The sequence below is a fragment of the Phalacrocorax carbo genome, chromosome 2, assembly GCF_963921805.1.
Source record: "Phalacrocorax carbo chromosome 2, bPhaCar2.1, whole genome shotgun sequence".
Lineage (NCBI taxonomy): Eukaryota > Metazoa > Chordata > Aves > Suliformes > Phalacrocoracidae > Phalacrocorax > Phalacrocorax carbo.
Genome location: NC_087514.1, coordinates 105,940,033 through 105,961,316, shown reverse-complemented (window position 1 = coordinate 105,961,316; position 21,284 = coordinate 105,940,033). Strand labels below are relative to the sequence as shown.

Here is a 21,284-nt window from a genome sequence, read left to right as displayed (position 1 = left end):
CTGGAACAAAACTAAACAAACAGCAAACAAAACTAACAAACAGCATTCTGCAACACTTTGAGAAGTGCAAACCTTAAGCAAATCAATCTTAATATTTTGTACATTTAAAGCATAAACTAAGAGGGACAGGAAAGGAACCACAAAATGCACAATGAAACTTGTTTCTCCTATTCATAATTTTCATTGGCACATTATCGCATATAGACTAAGTAACAGGTAAGAGAGGAACTGGTACTGAACCTTACTTATTTGGAGCGTACACCCAAAGGAGGGAAAAGGTCTCAGGAAACTTTTCTGATTCTGGGTAAAAAAATCAGACCATCTTAAAATGGCATAGACACTAAAACAAAACCCCCCCAGTTCTTCCTGTTGAATCGTTTTGGTACAACTAAAAACTTGACTCCAAAGCCTGCTGCGGGAAAGATGCTTTGAACTAGAGATACAGGTTTATAACTGTCGACTCTTTTTTTGGTAGGTCACTGAAGTTCAGATACACTCTATTTGCAAATCTCAACTGGAAACACAGTTACAGATTTTCAGAGTGTAAATCACAGTAGCAATGAACCCACACACAAATTTACCAGGGCATACATCCTGCACTAACCGTAACCCTTATGATGCGAGATTGGCTCACAGTTAACCGTTGAGAATAGGCTTTGAGGTTGTTTTATTTTTTATTTAAAAACTTGACTTAGCTTGCCAGCTATCAAATCTCCACAGCATTAAACATGCAAACCTGTCAGTCAGAACCAACATAGACTGACTAGTGCTATTAATTCAACTCAGAAACCCTAAACTGATTGTAATTTCAAAGACCTCCTCAGCGGATTAAAGGTGATATATAGGACAATCACCTGTATCACTATAACCTTAGTTACTACTATTTCACAGTCTTATGAGACTCACTCCTACTTAGCAGAAATAAACAGAACCATATAGGAAAAGACAAAACATACAAAATACAGTTTTTGGATTCACTTGTGGGTGTCTGTACAAAGACACTTTGCCTGGCAAAATACACCGCATGTTTTGCTCTTCAACAGAAAGTTCATACACAAGCTGAACTCAGGACCTACCTTTCCAGAACAACTAAGCAGCCTGTTTGTGTTATTGCATATAAAATAGACATGTAAGTGAGGTCTACTCCTAACACTTGCCAGTCCAAAGGGATTTTTTTTTCCTTGTATTGCTCAGTTTGGCACTAGATTGGTATAAAGTTTTCCAGAATATAGTAGGTGGAACATGAAATAAGCAGCAAAAATATCCTCTTCTCTTTTTTATTTTTTGAATTTGCTCTTCAACTTGTCATGCCCCTACTGAAATTTCATATTCTCTCACTTTTCTAGAAGCCACAGCGCTCTCCACCTTACTACAGAGAGGGAACACAGTGCTAGGAGCAAAGGGCTTGACGTAACTATCTCAGCTAGCAGGATCACACTGTTCCCTTTTTCTTCTGACTTAAGAAGAGTACTGAAATGACTTGCAGTGAAAAACCCATCTCAGGCAAATACATGTGTTTGTATATACACATGTATATGTGTGTGTGTGCGCATACACACACTCATATACTTACACACACACAGTATGCAGTTGCCCAGGATCTAAAACCTTTCTTTCAAAACCTGTTCACCTAAGAATGTACAAGCAAGTCACCATATGTTCCCTGCACAGCTTCAAAATGGTTGTACCCAAGCCAAATATGCTACTCCTGCTGTCTATTTGTCCACTCTAGGATTAAAACTACAAATAAAGCTCTTCAGTGGCTAACTACTGAGATATGCTCATTTGAGATGTGGAAGATCCAGCTTCAAATCTCTGACTGGACACAAATGAAGGGGGGCTTTAAAAATATATTCTAATATCCAAGCTAAAGAACTTAACCAAGACTATCAGCCACAATGAGAAGGAAAACGTACATCTCAAATTTCTAAAGTTTTTAGTGAAAGCTTGGCATTTCTTCTTGAAATGTCATCATCACTTTCTACATAGGCATGGGATGACCACTCTAAGACATAACTGTGCCAGTTATAAATCTTGTCTTTAAATCCTAAAAGAGAAAAAGGAAAAGATAGAAAAGAAGCCAGGCTGACATAAGTCTACGGGACATCTAGGTGAGAAAAGTAAGAGACAATAGGAGATTAGATGCCACTCACATCTCATTAGCCCCATGTACAGTCATTATATTTTGACCCAATATAGGATAATGAACATTGTGATGACAGTGTATTATAGCTCATGTGCATCAGTTGTGCACCTCACAGATCATAGCATTTAAAGACTATCAAACACAGCAAAACATTCTTGTTCGCACCTGAAGGAAAAATAAAGCCATTAAAGCAAAAGACACTTCTACTTAAAAAAAAAAAGTTATATTCCTTTCAGTAATTACACATCACCCCTTAAATGAATGCCAGAGGAGATGCTCTACCCACTTTGTTGATTCAAGACATGCAGAGTGTCTTCACCTTTGTTAACTTTTCAGTAGGGCTACCTTGCCCTGAAAGCATTCTCATTTGGATTCCACTTTAAAGACACTCAAAATCCAATGGACTCCAGCTTCCCTCCCTTTCTCCCCTAAATCTACCAGGTAATGCTGTGACGTTTGACCAAGAAACGGACTTGAGCTTTGACCTGTCTCACCCCAGCATTTAATGACATTGAGAAAAATAATACAACCATCAATCAGAAAAAGGAGGGGCGACAAAGGAAAATAATTAGGCTGTAGCTTCAATTGTGCATTCCCGTGCAAGTTCATACATAAGAGCTCTGCCTCACGCACTTCGTTACTAAATTTTTGAGCCAATATGAAAAATGTTAATCTAAAGCAAATAAAGACAGCATGACGATGAACCAAAATTGAATGGGATGCTAAGGACTGAAAATTAGTTAAGCAATGAGCAAACATGATCCACCACTATACAACAGTCAGACGAAACATCAGAATTTAACCTAAGAAATCATATTTGCTTCACAGTTCTGTCTGAAGAGAGGGGTCCACATGGACACCTGTGCTTATTACAGTGAATACTGACTATAAGAAAAACTGATTTTAAGTGAACACTAAAGGATTTGTCCTGTCCTTTTGAACGACATGTGGCAGTCCTCCATGACACTGTAATACTTCATGCTACAGTAATTTAAAAAAAAAAAAAATGTTTGGCTGGCAGACACTTTATAGAGATGGAATTGGTACAGTTCTTTCCTTTTACACATTCCACTACTGAGAAAATATTTTCCCAAGAGTAACTAAAAGCACGTTCGCAAGCAACATAAGATCTGTCACTCTTGGGAGAAGCTATTATGGAATAGAAAATTAAGCAGAAAAGCAGAAAAAAGACTACCCTGGAGTGTGTATTTCCCTTTTCCAGTGTGATCTGTCAAGCAGAATGCATGCAAGTCCATTTGTTTTTTAGTAAAGTCAAACAAAAAAAGAGTTTCTATGCCAACTGAAAACTAATGACACTGAGGAGTCTGAAACATAGATCATTTTTCCTTCAGCTAAAAGAAGGAAGCTGGGAAGACAGAAAGAAGCACGCTATACCTTGCAAGAACATCACGCTGCTGGACTTAGCTGCTATAGTATAGTATCATGTTTCTGAAAAGCAGATGCTTCTGCCCTGTAACAGCACCACACTCAGTGGAAAGGGTAGGAGTCAAACTGGAGAAAATAAACAAATAAGGCGGCAAACCTGGCTCTGGAAACTACCAAACCTTTCCTGCTCGTTGATCCCCTATTTCTGCAGATTGTTTTTGTTCAAAGAAAGCCTGATTTTAATTTCATTTTGATGAACACCAGGGACTGAACACAATGCATAACAAAACTTCATATTTAAACTTTTATTAAATCTTGTAATTCTCTAATATTTCTAGAAACAACATGAGTCCTCCCTTCTGGTAAATATGACGACTGGCTTTTGAATTTAGTATACCCTGCACAGCTCAATTCAGGATTACAACATTTCATTAATTTGGGGGAGTGAGGTGTCCAGATTCATGCAGTTTGATTCTCTGTTCCCTTTTACGTCAGAGACATTTATGAATAAGGTACTGACTTTTGAACCTCTACTCTGCAGACCTGTGGGGTCCATGGCCTTACTCTGGTAAGCACTTGGAACAGAAAAACAAACCTCACAGAAATGCATTATACAAAGGCCCACATCAACCCCCTTCTCGGGATCCACAAATCCAAAAACATTTGAAAAATAAGCATGTCAAGTGTCTCAATTCAGGAAGCAGCTCACAGGTTCTGTCAGGAAGGTGTCTCACCAGTCTGTACTTCTGCTATTTGTGGCACTGCTGGGGGAATGTGGCACTACCGGGGGAATGTGGCACTACCAAATCAAGTAGAAATATTATTGGTTGTTGAAGTTGGAAAAAAGGAAAAGAAGAAAAAAGAAGAGCTCAAAATTTAATAAAGCAAAACTTAATAGCAAGTTGGTTTTCTGTTTTTTTTTTTTTGAAAAAAAAACCCTCTCTTTTTTAATTAAACAAAAAAAGCGTCAAGGCCCCTTTGCTTCCTCATAAGTCCAGGAAAGCTATATGAACCGGAAGCGCAGAAACATTATCTCCATAAAGGTTTCTCCTAAGCCCACAGATTTCTTCACATGGAGATACAGGCACTATGGTTCTGGATGATGACAAAGCAGGAACTGAACATGCAAATATAAACCTCCATTGGATATTCCCACCCACTGCAAACAAACTAGAGAGGAGCACAGCCCTGTTGCGTTTCCCTTCCCAGGAGTGCAGGCATGTTCACAAGACAGGCAGCTACAGCCCGTCTTGTTCTACGGCAGAACTGCTCTGATGAGACTGAGGAAAGGAGGCAGGAAAAATCATAGCAATAGGGAGGTCTGGTAGACTTTGTGTGCCCTCTACCTCCACCAAATCAGGCTTGCTATGTGCATATAATGCTTTCTTTGTATGCGCATCTCAGGTCCTGTGAGCTAAACTTTGAATGTAGCAAATAGGAGGGGGAAAAAGTAAGTCCCTGTAAATAAGACAGTTGGGTATTTTCCTAGTTTTTCATAAGATTTCCATGCTATTGATTGAAAAAAGGAAGAAAAACAAAAACCCAGAAACAAATTAGCCATAAGTCACAGAAATTTATTACAAATCAAACCCACTTGATGCAATTTTCCAACAAAGCTTTTACTGATTTAAGCCGGAAACCAAAGCCATAGGCAACAATTTTGCTTTGCCAGCTATGTCAATTCCTAATTCAGTTTAGTCAGTGTCACCGTACTCCAGGGTATTTGGAGGTCATACCTGATTAACCCAAGTTAACAATCTTATGTCTTCTAGAACTGAGGCCCGACTTAAAATGAAACTGGAGAATGCAATCCATCTACACGCTCAGGCCTTCCCAACAGCACAAACAGTAATTCAGCCTCATATTTCTCAAAAAATCTCGTGCAGGCTCACATTAAAAACAGATGGACTGTGCTCCATGGGAACAACAGACCGCCTCACATATTTTTTCTGGGAAAATGAGTTTAAAAAGTAAATGAATGCAGTAAGGATAAAAATACATGTTGTCATTTCTACTGATCTTTCTCAGCCAGAGCATCTGAGGAGGACTGCATTCACCAGGCACCATGCAAAAAGGAGTGGGAGGAGTTTTCACTAAAAAGGACTAATTTTCTTTCAAACACCATTAAAAGTACTGAGTTTTCTTACAGTTTTCTGTCTCTTCCTCTCATTCCCCAGTTACACTTCGGTTTTTATTTCTGTTTTTTCTTTGTATCATTATACAGTTTTGCAAAAATTCACTTTTAGTTGCCTTTGAGAAAATGCTGCCACATACATGAAGGTATGTGTTAACTATCATAGATTTCAAGTGAAAATAAGATGTGCAATTAGGATGAGGCTGTTGTGACTCTACCACTCGCTTCTGTGGCAAGTTTTTCAAGGTATTCTCCCTCTCTTAAAAAACACAAATGAAAAACACATTACCCCCCGAAAAACCCAAACCCCACCTACACAACCCCTTTTCTCCCACCGTTAGTTTTATTATGTTCCCCTCCTCCTTTGAGATAGGCCAGAGCACAGTCTGATTCACTGTTCAAAATCAGGTTTTTGGTTTGTTTAGAGGGGCATGAATGTGAAGAGAAGAATCAAAGAATTGCACAAGCAGAAAAAGAGGCTTACATACTTAAGAAAAACAGAGTTAAGCAAAACAAAAAAAGCAGAACTGCTACCCTCCCCTCCTCCCCCAAATTTCTATCAAAATGATTGAACTTCCACCCAAGACTTAGCAAAATACCTAAACAAGCTTCAGCTTGAACTGATATTACAATAAAACATAAGTAGCTGGGTAAGCGTCTACTTAATCTTTCTGCATTATAACAGCTGGTTATGAAATGCGATGTTTAAATGGCAGCACTACAGGTATGCAGAATTCCTTGTTAACCAATTGGGGAAAAAAAAGGAAGAAAGAAAAAAGAAGAGGGTAAAAAAAGAAAGGTTATAAAGGTTACATCAGAAATTTCTCTGGTAAAGATCACTACTTAATCGTGCCTTAAAACTGACAAGTCATGCAGTGGTAAGGACCATCTAACCAGTGAAGTGATTTTAAGATAAGAATCCACATATGCTAAGAGCTGTTCAAGCCTTCGTGACACATTTCACTACCACAAGACATTCGGTGGGATATGTGAACGGCCTCTGAGGAACTAAGATTTCATTTCCTTTATTCTTTTCAAAGATACATTATCATGAAGGATTGAAAAAAATTCTGTGAAGACGACAAACTTACTGCCCTCCTGAAGCATCTTAAACTGTCCTAGAATACTACTTAGAAACTAAAAGTTACCCAAAAATAATATCCTTCCATTGGCTTTCCTTTTATTTTTATCTTTTTAAAGTAACAGATGAAATGAAAAGTATTTGGAGCTTTAAGGTTAGGGTCCAAAACTTCTTTTCTTCTTGCAGCACTAGAGGAAAAGACTTGTTTAAGAAAAATGTGTGTACTTGTTAGCAAATTTCTTTTAATTAAAAATGTTGATTTTAAAAAAAAACAGTGACCATGGCAATATTTTTTCCTTTTTGATTTTTTTTAAAAAGCTTTACATCATGCTATACACATCTGCAAAGAAAGTCCATTGCCACAAATAATCCATTCATTAAATAAAATTAAGTGCACCAGGATAGGTCACCCTTTGCTAAACATTTGACTTGAATTAACAGAGCTGGACTAACATCATCCACCTTTCTCTGAACTGAGGAATGTGCATCACAACATAAAATAAGTAGTATTAGAACACTTAACAGCAGCTGGTTTATATTTTAGCACCTGAAACTCCTAACAGCTGCATTGGGCTGATATATGTGGATCCTGATGTCATTACAAAGCTTCAAGATACACAGCTCATAAGAAATGGGAAGAAAGGGCCTCTCTGGAAACATACATTCAAGCTGAAAATAATCAATAAAACCCACATTCTGAAGAAAAAGAGCATCTGTGAGTTTCATCAGGCTTCAGCAGTCTTCCAACAAACATGCCACTGAGAGTTTAACTACAGTTCTTGCTAGAAGCCACATTAAGAGCAGCAATTCAGACAACCATTACATTGGCTAAATATATGTAGCACTAATTTAGAGCAGGCTTATGCATCGTTTATTTATGTGAGAACTAAAAGGCTGGAATTCCTTGGCTGGAATGAACGGGGATAAATCTATGGGTAAGCAGCAAATTGCGATGCAACAAAGTTTTCATTAAGTTTGATAGAGTACTGCCCTCACTATTATCTAAAGATCTCAACTACTTATTCTTGATTGTCTCAATATTTTACACTCCACAATTGTAAAAGAAATTGCCTACAGCTAATATGGTCACAGATTATCCTCCCTCAGAACAACAGAACTCTTCACTAAACAGATAAAATTTATTTGTGCACAAGGCAGACTTCTTAACCTAAGTGGCACCACATCTCACATCAAAAGCAAAACACATTGCTCAATCTCAGTCTCAGTAATAAGAACATATTGCATGCTATGTAGTAAAAATAATTCACCTACAGCTTTCCCTGCAAGAAACTGAAATAGAATTCCACCCTTTCTTCTGCCTAAAACCAGTAAATGTTTATTCAGGGAGTGAATATACCTCTGGCTACATCCCTGCTGGTAAACTAGAACAGGTCAGGCTACTTTTGCCAACCATACTGTTCAACTGTCAGCAGGTCATAGAGTCACTGGGGCCCAGATCACCAGCACTGCCCCACGTTCACAGTTCCAATAAACCAAGTTCAACCAGAATTATTAACGGTAATGACTGGTAACATATTCCACAGGTCGCTGTATGTTTAAAATTGTTGCTGAATCACAATGACAAATTTTCCATGACGGAATCAATAGTCAGGTTGTGTGCACAACACAAAAGAAATAGCAACCGTGGTTGCCAGTGTTTATCTCATACTGTGAGCTGCAGACATAAGAAAGGGTTTCTTTTCTAATTATAATTTTAGCAGTAAAGCCGTGCAGGATCCTCAGACTTTGACATGGGTTAATTCATAAAATTATTGGGTCAAAATTAGGATACACCTCTCATGGGTTGATATTCACATTCCTATGAGGTATTATGAATACCATGAATCACTGGTTTAGGTTTCCAACCTTTCTTTTAAAGGATAATAATTAAGAAAAGCATGAACCAACACTTCTATAGCACATTTTTACTTCTGTGGGTCATATTAGGTAAGTATCATTACCTTTATTTTTCCAGCAAGGAAATCAAGACACCAAAATATGCAAAGTGACTTGGTCAATTCACATAGCAATGCACAAGTGAGATATATGATGCCTAATTGCCAGTGGCTGCATCACATACCTACAATACACAGAGTTCTTGGCTGACACTTTGGCATCAGCTGTTGGCTAATTAGTCCTAGTAATGACACTAGCAGGTGGCAGTGCTGGTTCAACAAATAACATCCCATCCTCCAGGCATCATTCATGTTACCCTTGTAGCTAAAATAACCAAATGCAGTCACGTAACCCAGAAAAGGTTTATCATTTTCCTATCCTGAGCAAGAACGGGTGAACGTCCTCTCTTCCACTATCAACAAAAAATAACAGGCCTCAACCAAATCATCCACTGTTTGTACTTTCAAACTGACAGACATCGTATGTTGAAACAATTAATTTTTTTTTATTTAAAACACATAATATTGACAACTGCACACGGTTGCTACATCACAGGCAGATTGTCCAGTCCAGTTTAAGAAGAATCTAAACAGCAGAAAACATTTCACCCAGTTAATCATTAGCCTTGCAAAATGCTCAGTAAGGGAAAAAAAAAACCAACCACCAGATTCCTGCATGGGACAGGACACAGTAACAAGCTTCAGGAATAGAGCCATGATTTGCTGAGCCCTCACAGGGGAAAGGTGATGGCACAGTACTGAAATAACAAGAGATTATAGGAAGCTACAGGAATAACCTAACCTAATAAAACCTGATCAATATCAGTAGTGCCAAAAATACTTACCAGTTCGTAGTTGCTTGGGAACGAGCAAGGTGTCACCACCTGGAATAAAAAACAACAATAAAATAAGGAAAAAAGGATAATTCCTTTGAAGATTAACCAATCCCATTGATTGAGCTCCCTCAAATACTGTGAGATCCAGGCAGAGTCAAAAGGGGCACCAACCAGACTAGGTGCAGAACCTGAATGTCCACAGGTGCTCTCAGCTGCATTACTTTCTCTCAGCTCAATGCTAACTCAGTGCCCTACTCACTAGCTGTGATCAGTGGAACAGGTTGAAGAGTAATGCCTTCCCTCACAGTCACATATGCAGGGAAACATGGAGGACTTTCTCCCTTCCTCCATCCTTTGCAGCATTCTTCAAATACCATCAGATTTAGTTAATAAAAAGTATTCTACTTTTCAAGTAATCTAGACATCAGCAGTTCCCAATACCTTGTTCTAGACTTTTTTTTTATGTTGTAGGCTGAGCAGAGCAAGCAAAACAGATATTCTGTGGACTCACGTAATTTCAGAGGCTTGGCTCCAAGTTAAACACTTCCTATGGACAAAATGTTCTGTGTACATCACACATACAAAAAAACCCCACCAAACAACCTTGTTTGAATATTCAAAAACCAAAACACAAGAAAGCCAGGAATAGCATGACTACTTGGATTACATGATGATCTAGGGAAAAGCAAATGTTAACTTCTTTCTACAGTCCCATACAGCAGGCACCATCAGACCTCATACATACAGTTGAAAGACTGTGGTTCATCAGTTAATGAAGCTCAGCTGAGCTTCAGTAATAGTCATCATGCATGCTCACTTTAAGAAGCATCCTGAGGTTAACCCCAGTGAAAACTGCTCCATTTAACATGTTCACCTCCACAATTACAGCTCCCCAGGACAGACTTGTCTCTCAGCCAGTAAAGCAGAGCCAGAAACTCAGTGGCAACACCTGGACTACAAAGGTGGAGTTTTCTCTGAGGAACTGTTGGTGAGCTGTCCTACCAGCTCTCAAGTCATGGCACACAGAGTGGGTTACTGAGCAGTAGGGGCCTGATGTATCATTTATAATTCTTAGAATAATAAAAAGAAGATGCCCTCCATGCAACAGAGCAAGCTGCAAGAACAAAAAGAAATATCAGTCCTGTAGGCAGCACAGATGAAGAGAGACAGATCTGACTATACCAGGACGACCCCCTCCGGTCTTAACTCTCAGGAATGGCTTTTAACTACTAGCATGAGTGGGTGGCATTTGCCTCCATAATAGCTTATTAAAAGGTACGTCTCTGATTAACAATGCTTTTCAAATCACAAAGTACTTATAAGAAGAACAAAAATAAAGTCACACATTGACTTTCAACTTCCAGCATCCTCATGTCTTCCACATTATCCCTAAAGAAAACAGGACAGATATGAACCCTTGAGGTTTGCCTGCTGCACCCTCTGACTCCTCAGTGGGCTTGCAAGTCAAAGGTCTTAACAAGCTCCATTTCTCCAGCTCATTTCATGACTGCCACTCATGACTCACTAGTCTATCCAACTGAACACCCGTAGTAAACATATGCAAGATGTTAACTAAGCTGTCACGATAGCATTCCTGTTGCTGAAAGCAAAGGCAACATCTGCCTCTGTGACCTCTTGCCTGACACAGCATGTAAAACTTCATACACCACCTTCAATTACAACCACCAATTCTCCTTTCAGGCCACAGTGGCAAACCACCAGAGTAGTCCATAGCAGGAACAACCGAAGCAACGTACACCCTGCACCACCACCATGAGCAGCAAACACTGCATCTATGGAGAAAAGACTGTCCCAGTTGTCCTGACCATGCAGTTACCTAGTACTTATAAGCATTAAAAATCAGTTTTTGCTAGTGTTCTCATTGGCAACGCCTAAGGTTAAAATAGGTAAGAACAGAAATTTCAACAATTACTTTCTTCTCACTGCCTACACTAGGAAGAAGAGAGAGAATTAATGGAAACCCCAAAGGAGTTTGCAGGCTGGCTGCATAGCACAGTGGAAAAAAGCAGAGACGAACTAATATTACATGCTCACAAAATTAATAATTGGAACTGCTACAGAATAAAATTGTCATCACTGGAGCACATAAATATCACCTCCACTCTCTCCCTTCCCTCCACTGTTAAAAACCCTGAAGTACTCAAGCACCTCCTTTCCCCTTGACTAACCAAAACACAACTCTGCTATAACCTCCTCAATAATTACAGCTGACTCACTGCCTAAGAAAAATAAAAATCCCCTTTATTCTGACACAAGAGCACTGGGGACATCCACTGGAAAAGAACTTCAGCACAGAATTATGGATCCTTTTTGGCAAATCTGTGGCATCTTATTCAGGCAACTCAGACTCAGGGCTGTAAGATGATGAGAGCTAACATTATGGGTACCACTTGCTTGATTTTTTTTTCCTCTAAGCTTCACTATGCCTACAACAGCTATATACAGCAATCTGACTTTACAGATAGACCCCATCTTCTCCTAGTTGTGTATCTTTTGCACTTGCTTTTTTACAAAGATTATCACCCACATTAGACAGTACTTGTAGGACTACCAAAGAGTCACATAATACCCTTTATGGTGTATACAGCAATCCCTTTGCCCTTGCACACTGCCACTTATCACTATGTTGAACCATCACTAAACTGCAGAGCACTTAAAATGCATCACACAGCCAAAGACTTGGATGCACTGCTAGTGCTTTCACGCTACCAAACTCAATGCAAGACACACTGAATCACCCAAGGCGCACTAACTTTTTTCCTTTGACTCCATATACGCAAATAGCCTATTTCTTCCCAGATGAAGCAAAATACTCAAGATCTCTATGTAACCTAATTTCAGTTCTCATGAGCAGCTGCAGAAAATTCTTCCACTGTTAATCCAATCACAGGTTAAAAGCAAACGAGCTGACGTGTTCACAGATAACAGAGAGGCTATCACGAGGTCTAGACAACCTAAGTTGAGGATATGTGAGTGGCTCCAACTCTTTTTCCTGGTTTGCAAAGGTCTGAGACATGCTAAAAAAATTAAAACAAAAAATAATCAACATTTAGAGAAAAAAGTATAGAGCTAGAAAACAAGACTGCAGGATTTCAATCCAGTATCAATGCAGAGAGAAATTGGAGTATAAATGTCTCATTCACTGATTTAAGAGTTACACGCACTGTGTTCCAATGGCACAAAAAACAAACTTCAGGAAGACTTTTCTGTTCCCCAGCTGAAGCTACAGCTGATCTTGAAGAACGCATTTGCATTCACCTGGTTTATCAGGTTTCAATAGTATCTTTATTCTTGTAATAAATACACCAAATATGCATTAGTGTAGTATTTCATAGTTCCACATAACCAAGGTGCATTTAGCTTCTGTACTTCTGCAGTCCCTTATTACTAAGCCATACCAAAATACTGGAATGCCTTGCCCCATTTTCAAAAACTGTTACCTCTTCAGCGCCCGGCGCACACACACACATGCATACAGACACGTTAGTCTACCCGCAAATAAGCATGCAAATACTTGAAAAACAAACTACCTGTTCTTGCATACACAGTTAACATGGAAACACTTTCCTGGTGTGATACATCCTGAATCGAGCCTTAGTTTGAAAAAGTCCCATATTGATGGAAGATTACTTTGATGAAGAATTCTGACTCCAATGAATCTGCGGATATTTTTCCTTCATACGACTGTAACAGCAGTCACATCAGTTAATGAGTAACCAACGAACATGAGATAAATGTTAACTCAAACAAGAAAAAATGTCAACAAATGGCAGGATATCTGGCACTAAGGAAAGTAAATCTGTCCCCACTTGCTGTAACAGACACAATAGTGCCCCCCACTGTTGCACAACACGTCATTCGCTGGGATATCCAGTATTTACAGGTAAATGCTTTTTTTCACTCCCAGATGCATCTTTCATTTTTGTCTTCCTTACTTTTTATTGTCTTTTTTGCAAGAAGTAGGTGATTGTTCAGAGGAAGAACCATCTTCAAAGAATGTGCCAGTTACTACCAAAGGTGCATTTCAAAGTCCAGTCTCATACACTGTTATATGGCTTTTGCAAGAGCAATTTAACCATTTAGCTGTAACAAATCACTTTGTTCCAAGCTACAGTTTTATGAAGTAAGAAATGCTGGCATGCCAGGTTATGCATAACACAAAGGACATGCGTGGGGAGGAATCTTCACTAAATATATACGTGACCAGCTTAAAAAAAAAGTTCATTTAATTCACTACTAATCATATAACAAAATTGATGAGAAAGGGTAAAAAGAGTAGCAAGATTAAGCCACTTACATCCTCCAAATAATGTGAAGTTAGTGATGTTAGGAGATCTTGTGACTGTTGCATAAATGACTGTCAGCAGCCCAAATGGTAAGGTCATGGAAACTTTTAATATGTGTCTATTTACATATATATACACAAACACTATTTCTTTTTTCTTTTTTTTTTTTTTTTAAACCACACACACACTTATCTATCTGTTTAAATCTACAGCTTTGGAGTTAAATCCTGAAAACATAAATTTCTCCACTTAGTTTTCTCCTTTTGACACGCGTGTCAGTTATTATCCCCCAAAACACTCAAATCAGAAATCCCCTTACTCAGTAAGGAAACAAACTAAAGAGCATTGCATGCAGTGTATCTTCAAATAACTGTGCTCTCAAAGATACAACTTATAACATGACAAAATTAAAAATGCAGATCTGAAATCTAGAATAAAAAGGGACATTATTGGAATGTTAACTTGGGGTTAAAAAGCTACAATAGTAACACAGATTTTTATCCCCCCCCCGAACATCTCTAGTTGTGTGATCTTAGTATCTAACTCAGATTTTTGCCCTGGAGATATCAAGTATCCTCAGCACTTCATGCCACACAGAACAGTTCTAAAGCGTGCCCAAAACCCACTGAATTTTCCTCTTCAAATTAAGTATTTGTGGACACACTGAAAACAGCAGCCTTAAAGGAAGACTTATCAAACAGAGCAGAAACTGAACAAGCACTCTGCAGTTACTAAAATATTTAATGAACAAGATAAAATTGCATTCCCAAAAAGAAAAAAGAGGATACAGTAAAATCAGCACTGAGGTTTGGTGCAATTATACACCATTTCCACTCTCACTTCAGAGCAAGACATTCTTTTGCCCTATGGAAATAACCTTCCTACTTGATTAGTGTAAAGCAGTTTTGAAGTTAGGTTTGGAAGAAACAGACAAAAACTTGCATTGTCAATTACAAAGACAGCTACAGTTAAGGAACTGTTAATGGGCTTAGCTCTTGGTTATCAATAAAATGCAAAGATTTATTAATATATAACGCTATCATACGGCAAGCAGAAACCAAGTAACATCAGAAAAGCTTTCTAACACATTACATTTTTTCTATCACCTAGTTCTGTGATGAAGTTGCTACAGGGAAAGACAGAGCGAACACTGCCAGGAGCTCCCTAAATTCAAAACCAAACTCCAGCAGTGATATTTTAGCGCCATTTTATTAATTTCTCCATTTCAGTATTTTTTATTTGCTGAAATAACACTTACACTACATGTACCCACCTAATCAATGTGTAAAGACGATCAGCTGAAGCTTGAGAAACTCTCCATGAGTTTTTGGAAAAAAACATATGAGTAACCAAGCACTGTAATATCTAAGCCATGTTCCTACAGTCCTGACCCACGCACAACTCTTTCCTGTCCACATGGGAGTATGCCTTATGAAGCCAAATTTGAAATTAGCACCTGAAACAGAAAGTTACATACCTTCAGGAGGTACTTCATAATTTAGAATATTTGTATACACACAAATCCCCATTTACCAAGGCAAAGCAACAAAGCTGTTTCAAACAAAGTCACTGAAGGAAAAGAAACTTTCACAAGTAATTAGGAATGCAGTTATCCCAACACACAGAAACGTACTGTTCACATATCTTTGCTACCTCAAAGTCTGGCTTTCTTCCACGCTATATTTGATCTTGCAGTGTCACAGTCCTGACCTACATCATGAAGTTGTTCTCCAACTCTCCAAACATCACATACAGGGCCAGACATTTGGTACACAGGTTATTTAGAAAAAGGATAAAATAGAAGAATCTCTTCAAATCTGCAGTGAAACAGAAGGTTCCTAGAATCCAAAATGGATGAGTTGCTCCTGATAACTGTAAAACAGTAACCAGAGATGAAGTCCTTTCCTTTATCACAACACTGTATTTGCTCCAAAAGAGTTTAGGAGCAATGGACATGAAACTCAGTCAGAACTTGGGTGTAGCTAACAGGTTAAACCAGTCAGCAGGATCCAAGATCCTAAAACTAGATTTTTTTCTGGACTTTGCACAAGCATTCTGCACCATGGTTTAGTTTGCCAGTCTGAACTGTAAACGGAACTAGCTACTGTCCCTCTTGAGTTAATCTGTTTAACCACAGGTTTATAAAGTAGGCTGAAATAATTTAATGCTAAATGAGTACAAAAACATAGTATCTTTGCTCCAAATGTCTCATTTTGCTGCTTCTTTAAAGAACAGTTTAAAAAATAATCTTAATTTTGGCAATTGCACACATCTTTGAGACAGTTGACTTATGCTTTCTTTATATCGGATCTGACTTCTCCAAGCTTAATTAGGTATGCATTCCTCAGTGAACCATATTATCCTTTCAGGACTCCAGGGCCTATTTATTTTTGTATAATCCCCACGAGAAAACATGCTTCATCCGCAAAGTCAAACAAATCTTGCAACATTACCAGACAGGGAAGGCCCTAGCAAGCAACAAGGATACAGTTACACAGATATTTTCCTGTCCCAAAGGAACAAACTACCAGCACGGACTGGATTTTCTTGAGCAGAAACAAGATGTGCACCTGACCTATTGTACCTCAGAATTTTGGACCTTTAATATATATTGGTGTGATTTCACAGGGTTTCAGTCTGCTCCCAGTATCTGAGGAACGGTGATAAGAGCTATAGGCGTTATGGTTCCTGTGGTCACAAGTGACACCACATAGCTAACGATATCAGAAGTTTTAGGAGGAGACAAGAGCTTTGTCATGACAAACTGCAGAGGTCACTGGTTAGCCCACAGGTTTCACTGCTTCCAATGTGCCTCTAACATCTGGGACAGTTTGATGGCCATCGAATTAAAGTATTAAAAATAATGTGAAAACAATATTTAAACAATAAACTTAGGTTAAAATGGGGGGGTGTGTGTAATTTTTTTTTTTATATGTGTTACAGAGAAGAGGGAAATGTGGTAGAGGAGGAGGGCTCCAGAAGGCAGCAATGCCAGTCTTTTCTACTCAACATCACAGAAAGATATGAAGGCAGAAGTCACATGTCAGACTTCTTGGTAATGAGTTTTGAGGGGTTTTGGTTTTTGTTTTATTTCCCTAGAGTTGAAAACCATCCATCTGCAGGATAACTCTCTGCATCTCACTACGGCCAGTTTAATGCGTAAGTGCATTAAATCACAAGAAGGAAAGACAGCTCTTTGAATCAGGCAATCCAAAGATATGCACAGCAATTTATCACAGGCCTGGTTTCAGTCTGTGACAGAAGGTCTGTAGAATTCATGTCAAAGAGGCAGAGTGACCTCTCCAGCAGGAAGTTTACAGAAATCATTTGGAAAAACTGTTGGGAGTATACCACTCACCAAGCCAAAGGAGGCCGAAGTAGCCCAAATGGTTGAGAACCAAGGAGGAACCTTCTGCTTTCCCACCAGAACATATTCTAATGTTGTAAAGAAGGAGTCCCTCTGTGAGGCCCCAGTTTGCCCATTTTTGAGATTAAGCGCACTTTGTTGGAGGTGAACATGAAGGCACTGGAAGCATGTAAATTTTATTACAGTATTTCTGACTTTCTTATTTCACAATCCTGACTTTCACAGCCCTCTAGTATTTTTAACAAATTTCCCTTCTCAAAATATATTAAAACAAAGTCTTGAACAGACTCCTGTCTCCCTATGACAGACTTAAAACATATTTTTTATCATCAAAACTAGCTCTCCCAAACAGATGGTTTCCACTAAGACAGAATTTGCTTTATTATGCTTTAACTGTGGGAGGTATTTTAAATGTTTTCTTCAGCAAAACAGAACAAGACAAGGAAAGCAGCCTTTTAGAAATAATTACTAGTAAAATACTATGAAATGCTGTGTTATCACACAGAAGTAGCAAAAGCTAATTCTAACAAAGCGCAGACACTGCAGCTTGCTTATACAAAGCAGTCAGGACTTCTGGGATGGAACTCCTAAACTTTAAAACACATAAAACACACTTTCTTTCATTCTGTTTTTCCACAAAATTGTCATTATTCATGATGATATATATAACTCAGTTTCCATTCTTCCATGAAGTGAGCAAGGCAACTCCTTGCAATCTAATGCTGGGGTGGCTTCAACTTTTCAAGATGTAATATTACACGAGGGAATTCAACCAGTTCCTAGGAGTATGCACTCTTCATCAAAACCCCCAGCAAAAGCAACCTAGCATGACACAGCAATAGCGCAAAATGCTATACGTCACTGGGACATTTTGCCCACTACCCAAATACAACCGCTGTTGATGTTCAGAGCATCCTTCAAGATGTTGCTATTGCCTTTAGCCATAGCAGTGGACACAAAAGCAATGTCTCTTGAATAAAAGCCAAGAACATCACCTAAACAACTTTTTGTAACAGTAACTTGCAAAGAAAGCAGTGGTATATCCTTGTAAGCTACTTGATTCCCATTTCCCAGAGTCAAGTATGGCATGAGCTATATAATGTGACCGAAGGGAGCATTCCAAGCAGCAGCAACATAAAATGCATCATTCCCAGGTAATATGATCCCACTCAGAAAGGCTGACAAATGCCTTCCTACAAAACAAGAAAAAAAGTTACATGGCAAGTCTCTGTGAGATCTCCTATGTCTATACAGAAAGGATCAGAGCTAGCAAAAAAATTACTGGACCAGTAAAGAAATCCTTCCCAAAATCAGCCAAAACAGGACAGGGCATGGGAGGAAAAAAATCCAAACAAAAAAAAACCCTAACTCTCCTAAAACATCCTAAGACTTTCCAGTGGGAAGTTCACACCTCTCATGAAAGTGTAACCTAACTGTATTTTGGGGGCAAGCAAAGAAAAGCAGAAATTGTTAGTGAAGGAAACAAAACATCATCTGATACTCTTTTCCCCTTGCCAACAGCAGAATTTATTTTTAAAAGAACATCGGCAAGGAAACAAACCAACCTCAAAGTTGTACATGTACCACCTGAGTCTTACACAACATAGCCAGCTATCTGAGAGAGTTAAGTCTAAGTGAGAGTTCTTATCTAAAAAGACTAGCATACTTTAAAATACTTTTTTCATTTTTGGAAAGCCCCAGCAAATTAACTGCCAAATACACAATGCTTCAGCACAGGACTTAAACAATGCAAGGTTTATGCCCACAGAAAGCAACCTGAAGTCTTGAAGTCCCTCAATAGCTTACAGTTCTAGTTGAAGTTTAATGAACTGTGTAATGTATAAGAACGATGTTATATCTAACAGAGGGCAAAATATTTTGCAGACAGGAGGATCTGCAAACTACTGCTCTGGATACAGTCAACAAAAATCTGAAGGCCCCTTTGAGCTGCAGATGTCAGTTACAAAACTCAAACAGTAATCCCTTGCACTTAAACCACAAACATTTTTATTCTAGCCCAAATCCAGGCAGCACTAAAAGGGTTGCATGCATAGTAATGTAACACACTAAACCCTGCCTATGAAGGAAAGAGAGTCCTTGAAGTCTTCAGCCTTCATCAACCACAGAGGTTCATTCACACAGTGTCTGCTGGAAACAACATGACACAAGCTTTCATTTAAGTCCTTGATTCCCTCTGACCAAAATCTGAGGGTTAAGAACCCACAGTTGAGGGGGGGACCACACACCAGAAAGCCACAACAACAAAAAAAACAATATCAAACTCACATTAACCCATTTGAGAAGCAAAGTCACCATTATTTGGTCCACTGCTCATCATGATAATTTTAATCTACACTGTCAACAGTGCCATGTTAACTAAGGTGTAAAAGTTGACAGCATTTTGCTGATCTCAGCTAAGCAAATCTTTTCCAGGCTGCTCAATTGTTTTTAAAACTGAAAGAACTTTACTTCAAAATAATTTAAAAATAACAATGTAGTGATTGACAAACCCTGGGCATTCACATGAAAAGTTTGTGGTATTCTGTTTGTGACTCCTTTCCCCCAACACTGCCTTTATTTTTCTGAGACAGTTTGACACATTATCTGTAGTGTTTGAAATGCAACTGAGTGTAAGTATGAAAAAAGGTTAGAAAGTTCAAGACAAAGACTGTGTTTAAACTGTCACTACCAAAGTAACAGCCATCTCTTAAAATACACATTCTGACATCTTGCAGATCTGGCTCCTGCTCTAGTTTTGTATAGTTTTAAACATTCAAAGAAGAATTCTTTTCAGATAGAAAAGAAATAATTATCACCCTCAAAAAGAGAGAACATTGGTAATAGTTTGAGAACCAGGTATCACTAGGAACATACTGGTGTGAAGGTTGGCCCAATTTCACTACAGTAATCGAAGAAGCAGAGATCAGACATTAGCAGGAACAGAGTAACCTTGGAAGGTTTTTATTTCATTTGAGAGAAAGTGGCTCACCACCACTCTGAAGAGTCCAGTCCACTGCTTGCTTGCTTCTGCTATCAGTCTCTTCCCTGGTTTCATTTTCCTAATGGAAGCAGTAATCTAACAAGATGGACCAGGGTGCACTTATATTAAATTCACTTAGTTTTTTCTTTTCAGTCCCCTTGCCTGGGACTACAAATTGAAATTCTTTCTTACAGTGCTAATGGAAGTCTAGAGGTGCTCTTTTATGTACTTTTTAGCAATGAACAGTAAGTAGCATCCTGCAATCAGGACATACCATTCACTGCACACAGAGTGAGAAGTCACGAACCCTTCTGCTCATGTAACTTCAGTGCAATACAGAGAAGTGAAGAACTTTATGTCTAAAGTCTTCTTTTAAATCTTTCTTAATTAAAAAAAAAAAACAAAACAAGAAAGCCAAGTGTGTGCATTTGAGATTAGGATTTAAACTAAACTCCTGCTACAGAGGGCATAAAAGTGAAAACAGAAGCAGAGAGGAATATGTGCAAAAAAAAAAATAGATTCAGTATTCTTAAGAGAAAAGAGGACTAAAGGTAAAATATTTGGGTTGGGGAGGATGGGGATATTTTTTGTTTGGTGTTCTTATGTTTTTTTGATTTATTTTCTTAATTTGGACATTATTTACCCAAGTAGTAGGAAAACATTAAACTAATCCACAATCACAAACGCAATACTAATAAGAATGCACTGTCCGTAACTCAATTCTGAACAGTTAATTGAGCTGCTTAAAAGATGGAGCAGGGTGCACTACTGTTAAGTTCAGATAATGGTGAATGATGAAGTTCACAGAATGCTCGAGTTGCAATGAATTACAGTGCATTACATCAGACCTCTGTTTATAAAGAAGCCAGACTGGAAGGAAAAAAAAAAAACAAAAAACCTCACATAGTTGCCTTGTTTGCTTGTGTGTGTATGTTACGAAGACAAACGTATACAAAAGAGGGAACATGAGCATGTATATCTGTCAGCCACTTGGTGGGAACTGTTACATTAGACATTTCAGGAGTCTAAACTAAATTTCAGGAAGGTAAATTAAGCAATAGCCCACGTGACTTGCCTTGGAACTCTTGGCAAGGATGAAAAAAAACAGGCTATCTCTTTTCAACCTTATACAAAAGAGAGAAGGATCTTTCC

The 21,284-nt window shown here is 38.5% G+C and overlaps 1 protein-coding gene across 8 annotated transcripts in view; it reads right to left on the bottom strand.

Moving 5' to 3' along the window:
• TNS3 (tensin 3) overlaps positions 1–21,284 on the bottom strand; it is a 232,147-nt gene that overhangs the window by 128,214 nt on the left and 82,649 nt on the right. For 5 of the 8 annotated variants that reach the window (XM_064443795.1, XM_064443797.1, XM_064443793.1 and 2 more), the window contains one exon: positions 9,488–9,526. In XM_064443795.1, the coding sequence (XP_064299865.1) occupies positions 9,488–9,526 (39 nt within the window). Of the gene's footprint in view, positions 1–9,487; positions 9,527–13,029; positions 13,199–21,284 lie in introns of those variants that run through there. The other 3 variants (XM_064443798.1, XM_064443799.1, XM_064443801.1) reach the window with 2 other exon arrangements.